Genomic DNA, 17,344 nt, shown 5'->3' with positions numbered 1-17,344 from the left:
AAGGCTGGATGTGCCCCATGGGGAACCTAGCTTTAAGCTACTCCTCGGCTTCTGAGTTTGGCATTCTCTGCAAAGTCAGCTGGAGGTTTGGTGAAGAAATGGCCACAGGAACGCCTTGACGTATAGATTTGCTTCTTAAATAAAACATGTATCTGAATGAATCACAATGTGACACGTGAGAGGCTCCCAGGTAATCCCCCTTGTAGCTCAGGTGACAGCTGGACACAGAGCTGGCGAGGCAGGAGGCTCCAGGTACCCCTGTCTTTATCCAGCCAGTCAGGTGCAGTCTGGTGCTCCCCAGAGCCTGGGCCATGTTCTCAGGCCCCCGAAAGCTTTCTGGGTGATCATGTTAATAACCAAGGGCATGTGTGGTATCTTCCAGGGTTGGAAAGAGATGCCTAGACCCACACCATCAAGTTCAGAAAACACACAAAATACAAACCCCCCTGAAAACGAAGCTCATCTGCAACCCTAGAAAGACAAGCACGTGCAGTCACTTCAACGGGTTCCTCAGAGCCCCTGGGGAAGCTGCAGACTGCACCCTGCAGTGTTCACGCCACGCTGGACAGAGGAGCACAGAGGGCCCTGAACACAGGAAAGTGACAGGTATTTTCCCGGTTTGTAACAGAGTTTAAAATAAAAACAAAACCAAGAGTGATGTTAGGTGCTTGGAAGTGCTTTTAGGCACTGGTGGCTTTTTGGAAGCCCAGACACCGTCCTGTTGGCTGCCTCTGGTGTTGAGTGTTCAGGCTCCGCCACCTTCACCTATCCCTGGGTGCAGCTCATGTTCTGGGGTGAATTTTTGCCTTGAGGAAGCAGGTGCCATCCACCCGGGGCAGATCCAACAACCCCACCCAGTCTGTGTGAATGCAGACACTGCTGACTCACTGGGCCTGAAAGATCCATGAAGGGACATCACCAAAAACGGCGCCTTAGAAGGCATTCCCACAGGGAAGCAGCCAAGGACGTGAGCCTCTGCTTCTATTTTTGGTGAGACGCGCTACGTGTGCGAGATTTCCCCAGTGGCCCAGCCTCACATGGGTGGTCCTTGGGCTCTGGGAGGGTGGACAGGATGTGGGGATAGAAGCCGGGGCAATAGCCAAGCCTGAGGAGCAAGGAGTGAGGATCGTGGCTCCCCACTGGGTGAGGCTCTGTGACATACCCTCCTGCTTCCCAACACGGGGATGGTCCCTGCAGGGATGGGCGGTCAGGATCTTATGCACAGGATGGAGACACTCTCAGCCACCACTCTGGCTGGGGACACGCATCGTCTGAGTCCCCTGTCCAATAAACAGTTGTGGTGGAATCTTCCAGGAGGACTATTTGTTCTCTTCCTGCGGGCACGCCAAGGTCAGATGCGCCCTTGGGTTCCGACTCCCCCACCTGCCTGTGTGCACACCCCACTCGTGGCGGCTCCTCCAAGCCTCTGTGGAAGAGATGAGCCTCAGGGCATCGCCAAAGACTAAAAATTGTTGTTTTTTTTTTTTTTTTTTTTTTTTTTTTTGAGATGGAGTCTCACACTGTTGCCCAGGTTGGAGTGCAGTGGCACGATCTCGGCTCACTGCAACCTCTGCCTCCTGGGCTCAAGTGATTCTCCTGCCTCAGCCTTCCAGATGGGGTTTCACCATGTTGGCCAGGCAGGTCTCAAACTTCTGAACTCAGGTGATCCGCCTGCCTCGGCCTCCCATAGTGCTGGGATTACAGGCATGAGCCACCGCGCCCAGCCAAAAGACTAAATTTTAAGAAGCACAAACCTGCCAAGGACAAAAAGGGGCTCCCACGTGACTATCTGTTCACCCTGGTGAACTCGTTTGTCAAAGCCAGGACTGGCTGGTCCACCGAACAACTCACTCCTCCCTGGGAGGTGCCCACCTAGCCTCTCCAAGCTGCCGGCCAGCAGCAAAGAATGCTATGACTATGGCGATGGGCCTTCTGTCCCAAGGGTGGCAGCTGCCAGCATGTGGTTCGAGCCCACAGCTCCTGAACTATGAGACTCTCAATTCAAAGGCCCAAAGCTCTGAGTTGTGAGGTGGTCTGGAGCCTGCTGGAAAGACCACCAAGAATGCCCACCATCTGCTCAGCCTCACCTGTAATGAAAAGTGGCTGCCTGTAGCCAAGGGGCCGCCTGGGACACCCCTACTTCTCATACCCTATGTGGGCAGGGTGCATTCTGTGCCACAGTAATTAGACACAGACCAGACTTTCCCAGGATGTGCCTGGAAGCTGGGGAAATACCTGAGACTGGAAATGCCTGAAGTTGTAAAATAGCGAGTCTCGTGCCTGGCACCGCTGCCGTCAGCCTCTTTTCCTTAATTGGTTTTCAATACTTTATCGCAGCAATAAAATCACCTATGCACCAAGAACCCAAACACACAGGGAGTCACGTTTCTGGTAACAAAGGGATGGTAAACAGTCAGCTCCTTATACCATATGCTGAGCATCATGACCATGGAATAGTGCCTGTCCCATTTAGAAGGATGGTCACGGTCACTTCTCTTGCACCCTCCACACAACCCTGTGCCGTAGGCACTGCCGTTTCCCCAGCAGGTAACGGAGACTGAGAGGTGGGGGGAACTTGCCCGAGGTCACACAGCAAGTAAGTAATGGAGTCGGGACTCAAACTCAGGTCTGTCTGACACCAGAGACCAAGCATGCAACCCCAGGGCCCACCGCAGTGCAAACCACCTGTTGGATTGGTTCAACTCAACAAGCTCTGGACACTGGATAGACAGACATCATCAGGCCTGACCCTCGGAAACAGACAGGTGATCTTGCCTTGGCAGGCTGAGGCAGGTCTTAAAGTTCTCTTTTACTGCAGGAATGTGATTGTTCGATCTATCAACCAGGCACACAAAATCAAGAACCAAGGGCCTGAGGCTTCTCACCTGAGGCATGTGCTGTTCTCCCCCCGACCTCTCGCCCCGCCGGTGTCTCTCTAGATCTTGCAGCCTAAAAGAGGCATCATCGTGGTAACTGTTATCAGAACCGTGGAGAACAGAAGGGCGCATCCAAGCAAGTCCGAGACGCCACAGGATAGCAACATGTGTGTGCTGGCCCCACTCCCGAACCTGGATGCAGGGACACATGGTCCTTCTCACAGTGTCCTACTGATCCAGCAGTTATTCATGGCCCTGGTGATAAGAAATCTTGTCCTAACCTGGACAACATAGTGAAATCCCATCTCTACAAAATTTACTGGGCATGGTGCCACGTGCCTGTAGTCCCAGCTACTTGGGAGGCTGAGGCAGGAGGATCCCTTGAGCCCAGGAGTTCAAGGCTGCAGTGAACTATGAGTATGTCACTGCACTTCAGCCTGGGTGACAGAGTGAGACTCGGCTCTAAAAAATTAATCGAAAAAACAAACACCTGATCCAAGAAATGATCTATGTCAACTTGGTCCTTAACACTGGCCTCTAAGAGGGTTAATGCGAGATTCAATGCACACGAGGTTGACCTTCCTCACAGGAAGCAACCTCTTCGTGGCCTCCTGGCGAGTGGCCCAAATGCTCTGTGCCTCAGATGCCTGACCCCGTGGGCCTCTGGCCAGGCAGGGCTTGCCGAGATGGGAATACCAGGCCTCCAGAAAGCACTGACTTGGAAGGAAGGACTTCCCCTAAAGTCTCAGGAAGAATGAGCTTGGGGAGCTGAGTTTCACCCAGTTCTGAGCCGTGGTGGACAAGACCAGTGGCCACAGCTGCTCAGAATCCAGGCTCTCCAGGTTGAGCCACCAGCAGCCGCCTTGGCCGGCAGGGACACCGTTCTGTCCTTCTCAGCAGTAACCAGAGAGAATGGCCAATCATCAGATCTCACCTCCAAGAGAATAAAAACCAAGAAAAGTGAGCATTCATCAACCCAAGCTCCCCATACCAGGCAGTTTTCCTAGAAGATACTCTGCGGTGTGGAGGGTGTTTACCAGCTACCACATATCTGCTTCCTTGGGTAGAGGAAAAAAATGTGCTCCACATCCCCCTCAACAGAAGGTCTGAGTGACCAGAGCCCGAGGGAGCTTCATAGAGCAGTGCCGGGGAAACCTCCGTGGTCAGTCCCGCTGTGAGACTCACTTCTCAGGCAGCGGATTCATGGTGCTGGACAACCAGCCAGTGAGTGGGAAACCCTGCTTGCCAGCAAGTGACCAACACAAAAGAAAAAACTAGTCATTCCTGCCCAAGCAAGGCCATTAGCTTCTCTTCGAGTCCTGCACTGTCCCCAGAAGAGCCATGGCCCAGATGGAAAAGAAGCATTGCTGGTTTTCCTATCAATGCAAAAAATTAGTGACAACCCCACAGGCCACAAGCAGGAAACGCGACGTCTGTTTTTGAAATAGAGCCTTTGCTGTGCGCTCCCTGGTGTGGCCCGGCCATCCTCCCCTGCCCTGCCGGGGCCACAGCCGGGCTCCCAGGGCCCCCTCCGTCCACTCCCGGTCTTGCAGTTGGGAGGGGGTCCCGGAAGCCCGTGCAGCCCAAACCCTAGAGGACTCCCTCTGGCTCAAGGCCGAGGAGGGATGGGCTGGCCCCAGGGCTCCCCGAAGCACTTCCAAGAAGGCGCCTCGCCCGCCCGCTGTGAGCGCACCGCAGGTGGAGGCGTTGGGTGAACAGTTCTCAAGTTCTAAAAATGTGCCCCTGACAACAACAGAAGCGGATGTTTGAGAAAAATAAGAGAAAATAGAGATGAGAAAAGAATGAATGTTGCCAGAGGAATCTGGCAGAGCGGCCAGTTGCTGCACACTCACTCGCCAGCCGCACAAGAGGCTGGGTGCTGGGCTGGCAGCGTGTCCAGTGTGGACACACACGGGGCTGGGTGAAGATTCTGCAGGAATCTAAAAAGGCCACAGGCAACCCAGAGATGGCACGGGATGGCCCAGTCTGACTTCTCACTGTGTGAAAGTTTTGAGAACGCCTACTGTGCGCTGGGTACCCGGGTCCCTGTACCTCACAAAAGTGCTCTAGCACCACCCGGGGTGACAGGGGGAAGGAGATGGTCACAAAAGTGCTCTAGCACCACCCGGGGTGACAGGGGGAAGGAGATGGTCAGGGCGCAGCGAGACTGGGGTCTGGGACCCTTTGTTGGGTCCCAATCAGGCTAAGGAAGGCCATGAGGCCGCGCCCGCCCTTCCCAGTGCCCCAAGGGACCTTCCCTCCAAGGTACAGAAAGTAGCAGCAACCAGGAGGGCAAATGCCCTGGATGTTCCACGAACCCGCAGAGAGCCGAGCACCACTGCCAAGTTCCAGGGGCCACCACTGAGTCACTGCCCAAGGGGATGGCTGCCCATGAGTGCTGGGACCAGGAGCCCTCTGGATGGCTGCCCCGGCTGCTGGCTTGCCCCTTGGAATCAGATGGACCAATTCCACCAGTGCTCCAGAGAAACGAACAACACGTCCTCCCGCAAAAGGACCCTGAGTAGCCTGCAGCCTGGCAGACCCAGTCTTAATTTTCTCACCTTATTTCCCAGGCTGAATGTCCACAAAAGCAAAATAACACCCTCCTCCTTAGCTATGGCAGCCAAGGCTGAGATGGGAGAGGGAGAGGCCTCATGCTTGCAGCACACTCTTGTTTTTCGAGTGGTCCTAAAACCCAAGAGGAAAGTGATCCGCAAGGACTGCTGTCCAGCAGGCCAGGGGCCAAGAGCACCCAGGCCCAGCTCACAGCCAGGAAGTGAACATTCTCAGCACAACAGCTGGCTGGAGGCCGCCTCCATTCTTCTTTCTTCTCTAACTTTTTCTTAAAATCTATTAACTTCTACAGCATCCCAGGCTCAGAGCCCACTTTACAGGAAAACACTAGAACCCATCACAAAGGCATATTTATTCCTTCATATAAAAAGCATCTAATAGGCAAATCCCCAGTGGGGAAACGTGTTGGGTTGAGAGGTCAGAGGTCAGCTCTGAGCACTGTGGATGGAAGGGGAACGGACTGGCCTGTGCTGGGCAGTTGGTGCCAACATTCAGTTCCGCAGGCAGAGCTTCCTTCCACCACGAAAACTCCCTTAATGCAATCCCTTAATGAGGCAGGGCCAGAAGAGGAGGTAGGAACCCCGGGGGAAGTCAGCACCAAAGAACAGCTGACTGTATCCAGCCAAAATGCAAGAAGAGCTTAACAGCTTCAACCAGGATGAGGCCCTGGTGAAATCAGAAGGTGACGCGCAGGAGGCTGTTGACGCGCAGCGGAGGAAGGTGCAGGCTGAGGAGCAGGGAGATAACGCCAGAAAGCAAACTGCAAACCAGCGCTGATGCCACTTCTTTGGAGAGGCGATAAAAGCAGGAGAAACTCACCTCTGCTTCTGAGCAACGGGTTCATTGGTCCCATCTTACACACAGTGTGATTCTTCTATGTGATCAGTTTCCCTCTTTCTTTGGTTGCTAGGAAGCTCAGAGCAGAATTCCCACCTATCCTTGTGTACAGGACTGCAGGGGATGCTGTGTTCTGACCCTACTGCCCTCCCTCACCTTTTCCTACATTTACTTTTCCATTTATTAAAACTTTACCCTTGTGTGTGTTACAGCTGTTCCCAACAGCCAGCTTAAATCCTCTTATGACCAAAGAACATTTTACATTCCATTTAATCACACAGAAGAATGGCGTTTGCTCTTCACTGGGAGAATTAATTCCCTGAACTCTCCCAGGCAGCAGCACGATCCAGGGGAAGGAGTTTGGCCCCGCAGTCAGAGCAGCGTGGTCTTGAGGGCAGCAGCTGGAGCCAGGCAAACACCAGCAGGTGCTCGTGGAGCCAGCTGAGGGCCCTGAGCTTGCATGCACATGGCTCTGGTGTGACGCAGTTCTCAGAGCCCTGGGGGGTAGGTAGGGCGGGCGCCATCACCCCAGTGTTACCCATGGGAAGTGAGCCTTAGAGCCCGTCATGGTGACTCCTGCTCCAGAGCCCAGCCACTTTGTCCTGTTTCCTCTTGCTGACACAGACCTTGGCTTCCAGCTCAGACTGGTGTCTTCTCCCCAAGTGTATACCGTTGTTGACTTTCCCTTGCTGTGCTAAAGCACCGTGCCTGGGGGTCATCATGGCATGGGCCACCCCTGCTGTGGGACTCAGGGTAGGGGGTGAACTTCCCTGAGTCTGTCAGAGGAAAAATGTCCAGAGTCTTCCCGGGATTTCAGATGGGGGATCATCCTTGTCAAATGCTCCACAATAGGCCGAGTGCAGTGGCTCACGCCTGTAATCCCAACACTTTAGGAGGCTGAGGTGGGGGGATCACCTGAGGTCAGGAGTTTGAGACCAGCCTGGCCAACATGGAGAAATCCCATTTCTACTAATACAAAAATTAACCAGGTATGGTAGCGGGCACCTGTGGTCTCAGCTTCTTGGGAAGCTGAGGTTGCAGTGAGCCGAGACTGTTCCACTGCACTCCAGCCTGGGTGACAGAGCAAGACTCTGTCTCAAAAAACGAAACGAAACAAAAAACAAACAAACTCACTCCACGATAGTGACAATTACCAATATTTATTGAACTCAGTCAGGGCCCTAGATTCTCTCAAGGCTGGTTTCCCCTACCTTGGCCCTGGCAAAGGGGCAAGAGGCACATTCCATAGGCCCACCTGGGGTAGGTGCACCCCACCAGCCCTGCAGAGGCACCGTGTTCATATCTAGCTGGTATTGCAGGACACACTCCCCGCCAATCCCACTGGCACCCCACACAACTGCACTGGGAGACCAGGAATCAGTGTTCCTACTCTTGCCCCTTCTGGTGGAGCACACCCAGGGTGCTAACTCAGCCACAGGCTGCCCCATGTCCCACTGACATTTGCAAACCCTCCTGGGACGAGTTCTCCATGGCTCTCAGGAGAACATGTCCCAGGGGGCCGCCCACTCTCTCAGTGGGGATGAGTGTTTCTAGGTTGCATTTTTTGCTTTCCTAACAATTTGGCAAAAGTTGTTTTATTCACATGCTGAAAGCTGCTGTTGGGCTAAATTTAACTACAGTGTACCTTCCTGTTCCTTCAGCAGTTCCTCCCTCCCACTGGAGGGGGCAAGAAAAGTGAACGGAGGCTAGTTTTTTATCCTTTATGTAAAAAACAACGAGAAAGCCCTTTGTTGAAGCCAGCCTCAGAGTGGGAAACACACACCTGACAACAGCACGTTTAATTACACTTGTTTCTACATCGCTAACGTGGGCTAATTAGTTATGGATTACAAGTATTATTTCTCTTTCATAAACTTACCAAAAAAACCTCTCCCACGTATGAGCAAGGAATCTGTGAAAAAGCTTTAGAATTATTGCTTCGTATGTTCTTGGGGGTAAATAAATTTGTGCCAAACACCTGAAGAGCTTTCCTGTTAATATATGCTGGCTTTCTCACTAAAAAAAAAAAAAAAAGTCTCTCTTCCTTAGAATGTTAGTTTCCAAATGCAAGAAGTCTTGCGTGAAGCTCTACTTTTGCTCTACCCAGCCCAGCTCTCCACAGCTCAGCTTCTGCAAAGCACAAAGCAAACTCTGGGACAACTGGCTGAACAGGATCCCTACCTCACACCATATGCAGAACTTTACGCAAAGCAGATCAAGACTTCAATGTCAGAGCTAAAACTAACATTCCTGGAGGAAAACATAAGAATATATCTTCATGACCCTCGATTAAGCACTGGTTTCTTAGATGTGACACCAATGACATAAGCAAAGTAAATACGTAAGACTCCAAATTAAAACTTTCATGCTTCAAGGACACTATCAAGAAATTGAAAAAACAACCACAGAATGGTCGGGAGAACTATTTCCAAACTGTGTGCCTGACACCAAAAAGCCTGGGCCCCATGACCCAGGAAGACCCTCAAGCACTGAGGTTGACAGAGCTGAAATGTGACTTGTGGAGCCCCAGGATGGACACTGGACACTCAAGAGCAAAGGCCACATTTGAAAGTACAGTTAAAGCAAAATAGCGTAGGGGCCCATTGGTTGTTTTTATGGCCAGGTGAACATGGGGCCACTCACCTGGTCTGTGGAATCTGCTCAGGTACTTATGCCCTTGGCTCTGCAAACCTTCCAGGAAAATATGAACTGTACCTTGGCCAAGATCAACAGCTTTTAAAGATTTCAGAGGAGCAATAATCCCTGGAGGGGTTTAGGAGGCCCTGAGCTTGGCCATGCACAGCGTTCCAGGTGTGATGTGGTTCTCACAGCACTGGGTGGGGGCTGGGGGGATGGGGTGGGGACAGCACAGCCACACAAAACTATTATCTAGAAACCGAAGCTACGGCCCCATGACTTGCCTCCTGGAAAGCAGAGGGTCTGCTGGCCAAGACCTCCCTACTCCATGTGGAACAGCTTTCTAAACCAGGAAGACAGAACACCCCAGTAGACATGAGGAGGTCAGTCAATGTGGGCCTTGTGGAGACAGACAGAAGAGGGTCTGGTGACTGGAATGTGGGCAGAGCTGGCCAAGGTCCCAGCAGCAGTCTTGGCTGACATGGCCTCCCATGAAAACACGGGTCAATCTCTTTAAACCAACAGCAAGCGCCGACCTCATTCACCACCTGCTCTGAGTCCCGCACCATGCCCGGCAGAAATCGTTTGTCGACCTCTTCCCCCTCGGAGCTCTCCAGATGCGGCCAGGAGCCCGGCCTGTTAGGCAGAAGGCCTGAGACTCATGACCCCAGCCAGCTGACACCAAGCACCCACGTTATTCTCTGGCCAGACTCCTGGTCCGATCACCCACATGCCAATGTGGAGGGGGTCTGCACTGTTGAAGGGGACACACTCTATGCAAGGTGGGCTTATAGAAATTCCCAGATACTCACTTTTGAAAAAAGGCCCACTAAGCTTTAACAAGACAGAGGCCTAGGAGGGCAGTCTTTGCACCAAACTGAGGACCACAGCGGGGCCTTCTTCAGCAGCTTGGCCGCTGTCTAGTTGTCCCGGCACGGCTCACCCCACATCCTCCATGGACAGAATGAAATCCACACCCAAGGGGTCAGAGGAAGTGCTGTGAAGGAGGCAGAGCTGGGGGACAAGTTTGGCACCTGAGACCCCAAGGACCTCAGCAGTCCAGTGTGAGAAGAGGCCAAGGGTCAACCAGGACAAGAAAAGCGCCATTCCCCGCTGAGGCCAGGCAGCTCCAACCTCAACACACAAGCACTCTCTTCCTTCTCTGCTCACTGCTCTCCCAGAAGCAGAGGAAACAGGTTCAAGACCTACCCCCTTTGACAGACATGGAAATAGAAGCACAGAGAACTCAAAACACTTGCCCAAACACAAAGCAGGTGGCACTCCTCCGGGCCATGCGTTCAGCTACTTTATGCTCCTGGGCTGAAATCATATTCCTGGGGTCTACGGCACATCTAGGAGCCTGAAAGGGGACCAAGGAACCCAGTCTCAGCCTAGCAGAATGAGCTCCATGAACAAAGGGTGAGGCCAGGTTCAGGCACTCACTGAGTTCAGTCTGGTAAGGGGAGCACAACCAAGATGCGAATACTTCAGGGCAGCAATGGCGGGAAAGACAATCACTGCTGTTCTGCAACGAAGGCGGAGGGTGATCTGGCGAGGTCACAAGAAGGGCTGCGAGTCTCAGGAGGTCAGGCATCACCCACAACCAGGGCCTCAGAGGCACAGAGGCCAGTAGCAGGTGACTTGCCCAGGGGCACCCTGAATGCAGAGAACACCAGGCCATGAAACCCAATGACTGATCAAGTACAAAAGCCAAATGGAAGCCTGCAGAGCTCACTGATGTCGGGTGTGTTCACTGTTTTGCTAGAAAAGGCTGAGCTGTCAGCACCTGAGAACCGTTCAGCTCCTCTTGGATTTGGAAGGGAGGCCATGCTGAGGTTCTTGCTCTACTAGGCCGGGGTAGGGGCAGAATCCTGGCTATGTGGCTGCACAATGCTGGAATGTTTTGACTGCGCAGGTATAGATTACTCTGCAAGAAAAGAGATGCCACAGGGAGTCTCAAAACTCCAGTCAGGCCCTTAGCTGCCCTTGCACATGACAGCTCACATACACACTTCCATCTGCCCCATGCCGGCCTGGGCGGTGTCCTCTCCCCTGGCCCCAGTCTGACTGCGGTGCTGAGCTCTGCCCTCCTCCTGCTTCCCTGCCAGTGCACACACATGCGCTGTAGGGATGCTCTTCCAAGCATAGGCGTAGCCAGGCAGCCCTGGAGCTCCAGGTGCTCCACAGGCCCCCATCCTGGTCCCTGCTATACATAGTCACAGTAACTGTCCTTTTATGAATTGCCTTTCCTGGCCCCCAGACCAGAGAGCACCTAACACAAGCCTTGGGTCTTGCCCACCCGGGAGCCCAAACATCTGGCCACAGGCCTGGCACATAGCAGGGGATAGGTGAATGAGGAAGGACGGAAGAAGTGAACAAGCCCCCAAACTCACGCTGGGCTCTGCCCACGGCAGTGGTCTGTGTCCAGGACCCGGGGGTCCTGGGGGCAGCCCGGAAGAGGTTTCCTTGCTCCCTTACAACTCTCTCTGGCTGGACTGCATGGCCAGCACACAGGAAGGCTGGACTCAGCCCTCTGCTGGTCTGCGGGGCCAGCCTGGGGTCACAGCCCCTGGACCTCACCCCCAAATGTCTTTGTGCTCTGAGATGGGGGAAGCCTGCTGAAGGTTTAAGAGTCAAGACCCTCAAGAGCAGTGCTTCCTCTGCCTCAGCAGAGACCTCAAGGTGCAGAGGGAGCCTCAACAAGACGCAAGGCTGCTTGAGGACTCAGTAGCAGGGGTGCGGGCCGATGGCGGCGACCCTCTATACAGATTCTGATAGGGCTAAAGTTACTGATGGAAGTGCTTTCTACCTAGGAGACCAGCGTTCACACCTCCAGTTGCTGGAAACCGAGGCCACACCAAAAGAAGCCATGAGGGTGACCAGCTCTGGTGACAGGTAACTGTCACAACCATCAGCCTCCTCAGCCCCTCCACACAGACCACACGCTCCTCCCCCGATCCTGAAGAGTCCTCGGGCAGTGACCCCAGCAACTAGACAGGAGTCACGTGTGCCCCATTAATCCAGTTGCATCAAGAAAAACGGCTGGAAGAAAATGGAAAAAGCTCAGAAAGATCTTTTTGTGGCTCTTTGGGCTGGGACTGCGTTTCTCACATCTGAAACTTTGCCCCCAGGGTGTGTCCTGAGCTGAGCCCTGTGCAGGCTGCAGGCTTGGCTGTATTTTGTGAAGACAAAGATATGAAAATGGCCGCAGCCTCTTTCGTTCGTTGTTTCTGATGCTCCCTGCTGCATCTGGTGCAGGCAGGGCTCGGGTGACAGCACGTGACACGGGGAGATTGCTGGCTCGCAGCCACCACCGGAGGGCTCCGCGACTTGTGCCATAGCTGGCCAGGTCAGCCTGAGAGCGACAGCCGACCCCACCACCCGCCAGGTGCTGCCACTAACGTGGGCCTGGAGCCCCCATTTGTCTGTGTCACCGGGGCTGGCGGGCCACACTGGGGTCCCCGCGGCATATGCCTTCCTCACGTTGTCACTCTGGACTGCTTGCTCAGTGAACTGGACTAGAAATAGGAGCCTATTGTGTGTATGCATAAAACCCACCAAGACAAGGCAGGTAGTTCGTGGACCGAGAAAAAGCAAACATACGTTAAAAATAGCCAAAGCATTTGAAAATAAAACAGATACTGAAAACAATCCCCAAACCCCAAACCACCCCACTGTAAACACTGCAACACTGCTCGGCCCGAAGGGGAGAAGAGAGTCAACTTCCAGAAGAGCGTTCCTTGTCCCTCTGATGGGATGGAAGCACTCGAGTTAGGGGGCACCAGAACGAAGATGCATTCAGGCTGGCGGAGTCCTGAACGAGCAACACTGGATTTCCAGATGGCCGCGTCCTGGACCAGAGGCCAGCGGGACCGCCCAGCCTGTGCTTTCCTGAAACACAAACATTATCCTCCACACACACACCGTCTACTTTCCCTGCTGGCTCCGACAGATCCAAATCTGACTGCGGATTCCATGGAACCTGCCGTACAAAACGTACAGCCATGTACACAGCTGAAGCGCTACCAGGGACGCCAGCCTCTGCCCCCTTCCCGACAGGGTGTGGGGGATAATGCCACGATCAGCACACGATAAGGAATGCGGAGGGAAATTGCAGCTATGGGGTAGATCATTTAACAGAGACATTGATTTGCTGGCTGGCTTCTGCCTGCAGACTTCCCTGGCACTGGCTTGCTGCCACGCAAATTAAGTAAAAATCAATATCCTCCGGTCTGCAAAACATCGTGTTAACAATCACACTGCAAACAACTTATATAATACCCCTCACTCCATACCCAAATAATGGTGAATGTTTTTGTTAAAAGGCAAGTCTAAAATAAACAGGAAAAAGAAAAGAAAAGGCAATCTTACAGGTTCCTCCTTCAGCAAAACCTTTCCACGACTTGGGTGAGGAGATAATCTTTCTGTGATTATGACCAAACCCTCCTGTCACTTAGCAACACATAATTAAGGAATATGTTTTCGGATCCGCTTTGCAAGCCCGGCCATTATCAGATGAAACTACTGGAGCAACAAATGTCATCGCCATGCAAATTAGTTGGTTGCAAAGAAAGAATGTTTGACTGAGAGCAGGCATAGGCCCTCGGAAAAATTATCGGACGTCCCTCCTGCCGCACATGTATTTGAGAAAGTCAGATAATGATGTGATCAGACTTAAAAAAAAATCCATGAGACAAAATCAGAATCTATACGACAAAACAGAAAATTAGGCCAGTTGCTCAGTCTCCACTTAGAAACAAAATGCAAAATGCCTGGAGGTCATCTCTAGGAGGTAATATTAATAGCAGACAGGGGCCACACAGCGATGGCAGAGAAACTTAAGGTGGTCTCTGCAGGGTTGTAAGGTCCGGCGCCTCGGTCCCCGCCTACAGCTGCTTCAGGGCTATTTTAAAAAGGTAGATCTTATTGTTTCATCCTGATTTTCACAGGCTATTCTGGAAAAAAAAAAAATCATTTGAAAAGGATTCTGTTTTCTGAATTATGTAGGGGAGGCAGGCGGGGAGGAAAGATGTTTGAAAGGAAGAAAACTGATTTACATTTTAAATTTTTGGTCAAGACTCTAGAGTTAAAATAAAAATTCTAAATGGTGTTCTGAGGACGCCCACCTAGGACTTCATCCACAATGTCCAAGGAAACACACGCCATAAATTACACCTGGCACATGTTGTGAAGAAAACCACCTACCATCACTCTCCCTTTCCTGGACTTGGAAATACATTCTTCCCTTCAAGCAAGTGGAATTCCCAACTGTATTTTCTGATATGAGAGACTAAATCTGTTTTTGAAACTGAGTTCTGAGGGATTTCAACATCTTGCTTTGTTTAACCCACAAGTATGCAAACACACATTTTCATCTCCACGGTGGGTAATCACTGCCTCTGATATGGCGTGCGGACCCGTGAGAGGTACGTTTCCACACGATCATGCCCTTCTAAATGGAGGATGCACACTTTACAGCCAGCATTTGATGAAACATTCCTGCCTTCTCCAAAGCTCCCTAGTGTGAACTAGAGAAAAGGCCACCCCTCGTGAGCTCAAGGCTGCAGTCTGTTCTGAGTGACTTCTGACTTTCTCCAAGAAACACAGTTGAGTTTTACCACTGTAATGGGAGATCTACACATCAACCCAACCTCAACTAAGGAACAGGGCACTGCTGCCCCAGCAGATCTGGCCTGACACACAAATCTGATTAACCTAAGAGAGGCCGTGTCAACTGGCCACAGTGATACGTCCTTCTTGTTTGGTGGTGTGTGTGTGTGGCCTGGCGACAGAGGGCTTGCCATCCATCCTATGTTCAAACTTCCACAACCCCGCACCCCCCTGCTCCCCCCAGGTCCCCAGGCAGGGCAGGAGGGGAAGACGTATTACTTGGTTCCGGTGCAAGCATGGTGGACACGATGATGGGCGCCCCCGTACGCCGGGCCACCTTCTGGTACGGTGAGTGAGGCGTGTGGAGGCTCTGGCTGGCTGGCGGCAGGGTGGATGGCCCCAGGGGTGCACCTGGCTTCCGCAAGACCTGGGGGCTGCCGTGAGGGCTGGGCAGGGGAGAGGCGGCCACGTTGCGCTCCCTCTTTAGCAGTTCCATGGGCACCGTGTATGCTGTGGAGTAAGCTGTTCTGGGGCCTGGGTGAAGGGGGTTCGAAGGGCCCGGGTTAGTCAAGGCCACCCCTGCCTGCAGGGGGTACGTGGGGCTCAGACGCACTGTCAGGGCGCAAGGGGTGGGAGAGCTGTACCCGGAGTTGGAGGGGAAGTGGGGGGCATGGGCGCCCACGCCAGGGGCAGAATAGGTGGCCGCCGTCTCCAGCAGGTGCTGAGATGGTGCGCTGGAGGGACGGCGAGCCGGGTCTCCAGCTCGGGGGGACGCTGTCTGCAGAGGAGCCGCAGGCTGGGGCTGCAGGGCCGCAGCGCCCAGAGAAGCCAAGTCACCATGGAGCAGTTCGCTTCGGTGGCTGAAGCTGCTGGACCGCGCCCGGGGCAGTGGGCCCACCCGGTCCTGCCTCCGCAGCTGCATCTCAGTCCTGCAGCTATTGGCCAGGCGGCTCAGAACACGGGCCTGGCCCAGGTTGGGTGCGACAGACTTGATATCCGTGTCCTCCAGGGTAGCCAGGACGGCCGGGGAGTCAAAGCCCTGCTGCAGTAGGGCTGCCAGCGTGGCCTCTGCCAGCCCCTCTGCCCGCAGAAAGGCCAGGAACTCAGGGGGCACGGTCCTCTTGCCACCAGGACCCTGGAAGGTGGACAGGTCAGCTTCGTAAGTCTCGTAAGCCATCTTGGATGGGATGCTTTCCCGGGCAGGCCCGTAGCCTCGATTCAGGGCCCCTGGAGCCACGCCTGTGCTGCCCTCGGGGGCAGCAGCTGAACTGGGGTCCACAACCAGGCACGTCGGGGCCACCTGTCTGGCAGGGGCAGGGTCAATGGGTCTTTCGCTGATGTCGCTGAAGACCTGACTGGGGGGGTAAGCAGGCACCTCCACCCCATACCTGGTGTTGGGCTGCTCCCGTCCATACCGCCCGGGGGATGCAGCCCTGTTCTGTGTCCGCTGCCCCTGAGGGATCATTTTACCTCCAGGATCCCGGTACAGGTGACCGGCGTCCTGCAGGGCAGGTGACCGGCCTTGCATTGGATCCCATGACGTTCTGCTGCCAAGCACTCCGTAGCTGGAGACTGGCCGGCTGACTCCTGGGTCCCGATAGAGGGGAGGCTCTTTGGGTACCCTAGCAGCTCCAGACGGGTCACTGTCGTAATCCCGTGGCAGCAGGGGGCTGCGACCAGACATCACTGCCTGTCTGCTGTCGTAGAAGGTGAAGTCAGGAGTAGACCCCTTTCTTGCAGCCACTGAGTTATAAACGGCCTCCCGGTACAGGTAGGGCTCGGCGGCCCCGGGCAGGGCAGCCTCCTGTGGTCGGTGGTTTGGCTCAAACCAAGTCCCCTCTGCTGTGCCATACATCAGGGAGCTTCTCCTCCTCAGAGGCCGCAGGGACTCGGCGTTCTCCCAGGGGCCCTCGTACCACCCGGCAGCATCCCAGCTCTGAGAACGACCAATATTTATATGCCTGCTGGGAACTGGCATTGGAAAAAAAATGACTGCGGATGAGGCAGAGGAGAAGCTTTTCTTTATAAATCTTCAATTACATACATCAAAAACAGACCTGGCGGTGTGCTAACCCTTCCGAGACGGCAGGGACAACCAACCGGGGGTTTTCTGTTTCAAAGCATGGCCTAAATTATTAATCCTCCGAAACCTTAGCAGACAAAACAGAAGACTCACGGTAACTTTGCCTCACTCCCCAATGATAGCCAGAGAGGTCTGTTCCTTACAGCTCAGTCCCAGAGAGGAGGCTGTCCCCAGCCTGCCAGGTCCCCCTTCCTGGCTGGTGTGCTCACATGGACCGGGGCTCTCTCAGCATGCGGATTAGGAGCTAAATAAAACCCCTAAAGCTTTGTTCCATGTGACATCTCGTTAGACTGATGAAGCCAGTGGCTTGCTCCATCCAGCCCTCCCAGGCTGCAACTGGGATTTACTTCCACACTGAAGCTCGGGTTTATACTCCTCTTCCAAGCACCAGGGTACTTTTAGGATGAACCCTGCCTCCCCCTCTGGAAGGGGCTGTTCCCACCACTGCCACTGATTCCTGAGAGGTAACAGAAGCAAAATGAGGCTGCTTCAATGTCAGTCCACTCTTAATCCACCGTGATGAAACGTTAATCCATGGCACAGCGAAACACAAATTAAACGTGGATAAACAGAAAAAGGTCCACACATGATCCTAGGCCATGGATGCGAGCCCAAAAAAGGGCCAGCTCTGAAACCTGATGCTTTGATAATACTGAGATCTGGCTTTGAGATGACTCTTTGGTTGTGAATCAAACGGGTTCCCGAGCTCAAGTCCAAATGCATTCTT

General features: G+C 53.6%; 1 protein-coding gene across 12 annotated transcripts in view; it reads right to left on the bottom strand.

Moving 5' to 3' along the window:
• Positions 1–17,344, bottom strand: part of CTBP2 (C-terminal binding protein 2) — a 173,416-nt gene that overhangs the window by 23,172 nt on the left and 132,900 nt on the right. Inside the window, exon 1 of one of the 12 annotated variants that reach the window (XM_055246022.2) lies at positions 14,814–16,662. The exons of the other annotated variants lie outside the window; for them this stretch is intronic. Within the exon in view, the coding sequence (XP_055101997.2) occupies positions 14,814–16,512 (1,699 nt within the window). The 5' untranslated portion in view covers positions 16,513–16,662. Of the gene's footprint in view, positions 1–14,813; positions 16,663–17,344 lie in introns of those variants that run through there. 12 annotated transcript variants of the gene reach the window in all.

Source organism: Symphalangus syndactylus, chromosome 2 (genome assembly GCF_028878055.3).
Source record: "Symphalangus syndactylus isolate Jambi chromosome 2, NHGRI_mSymSyn1-v2.1_pri, whole genome shotgun sequence".
NCBI lineage: Eukaryota > Metazoa > Chordata > Mammalia > Primates > Hylobatidae > Symphalangus > Symphalangus syndactylus.
The sequence above is the reverse complement of the archived record's forward strand: the minus strand, read 5'-3'. Positions and strand labels throughout refer to the sequence as shown.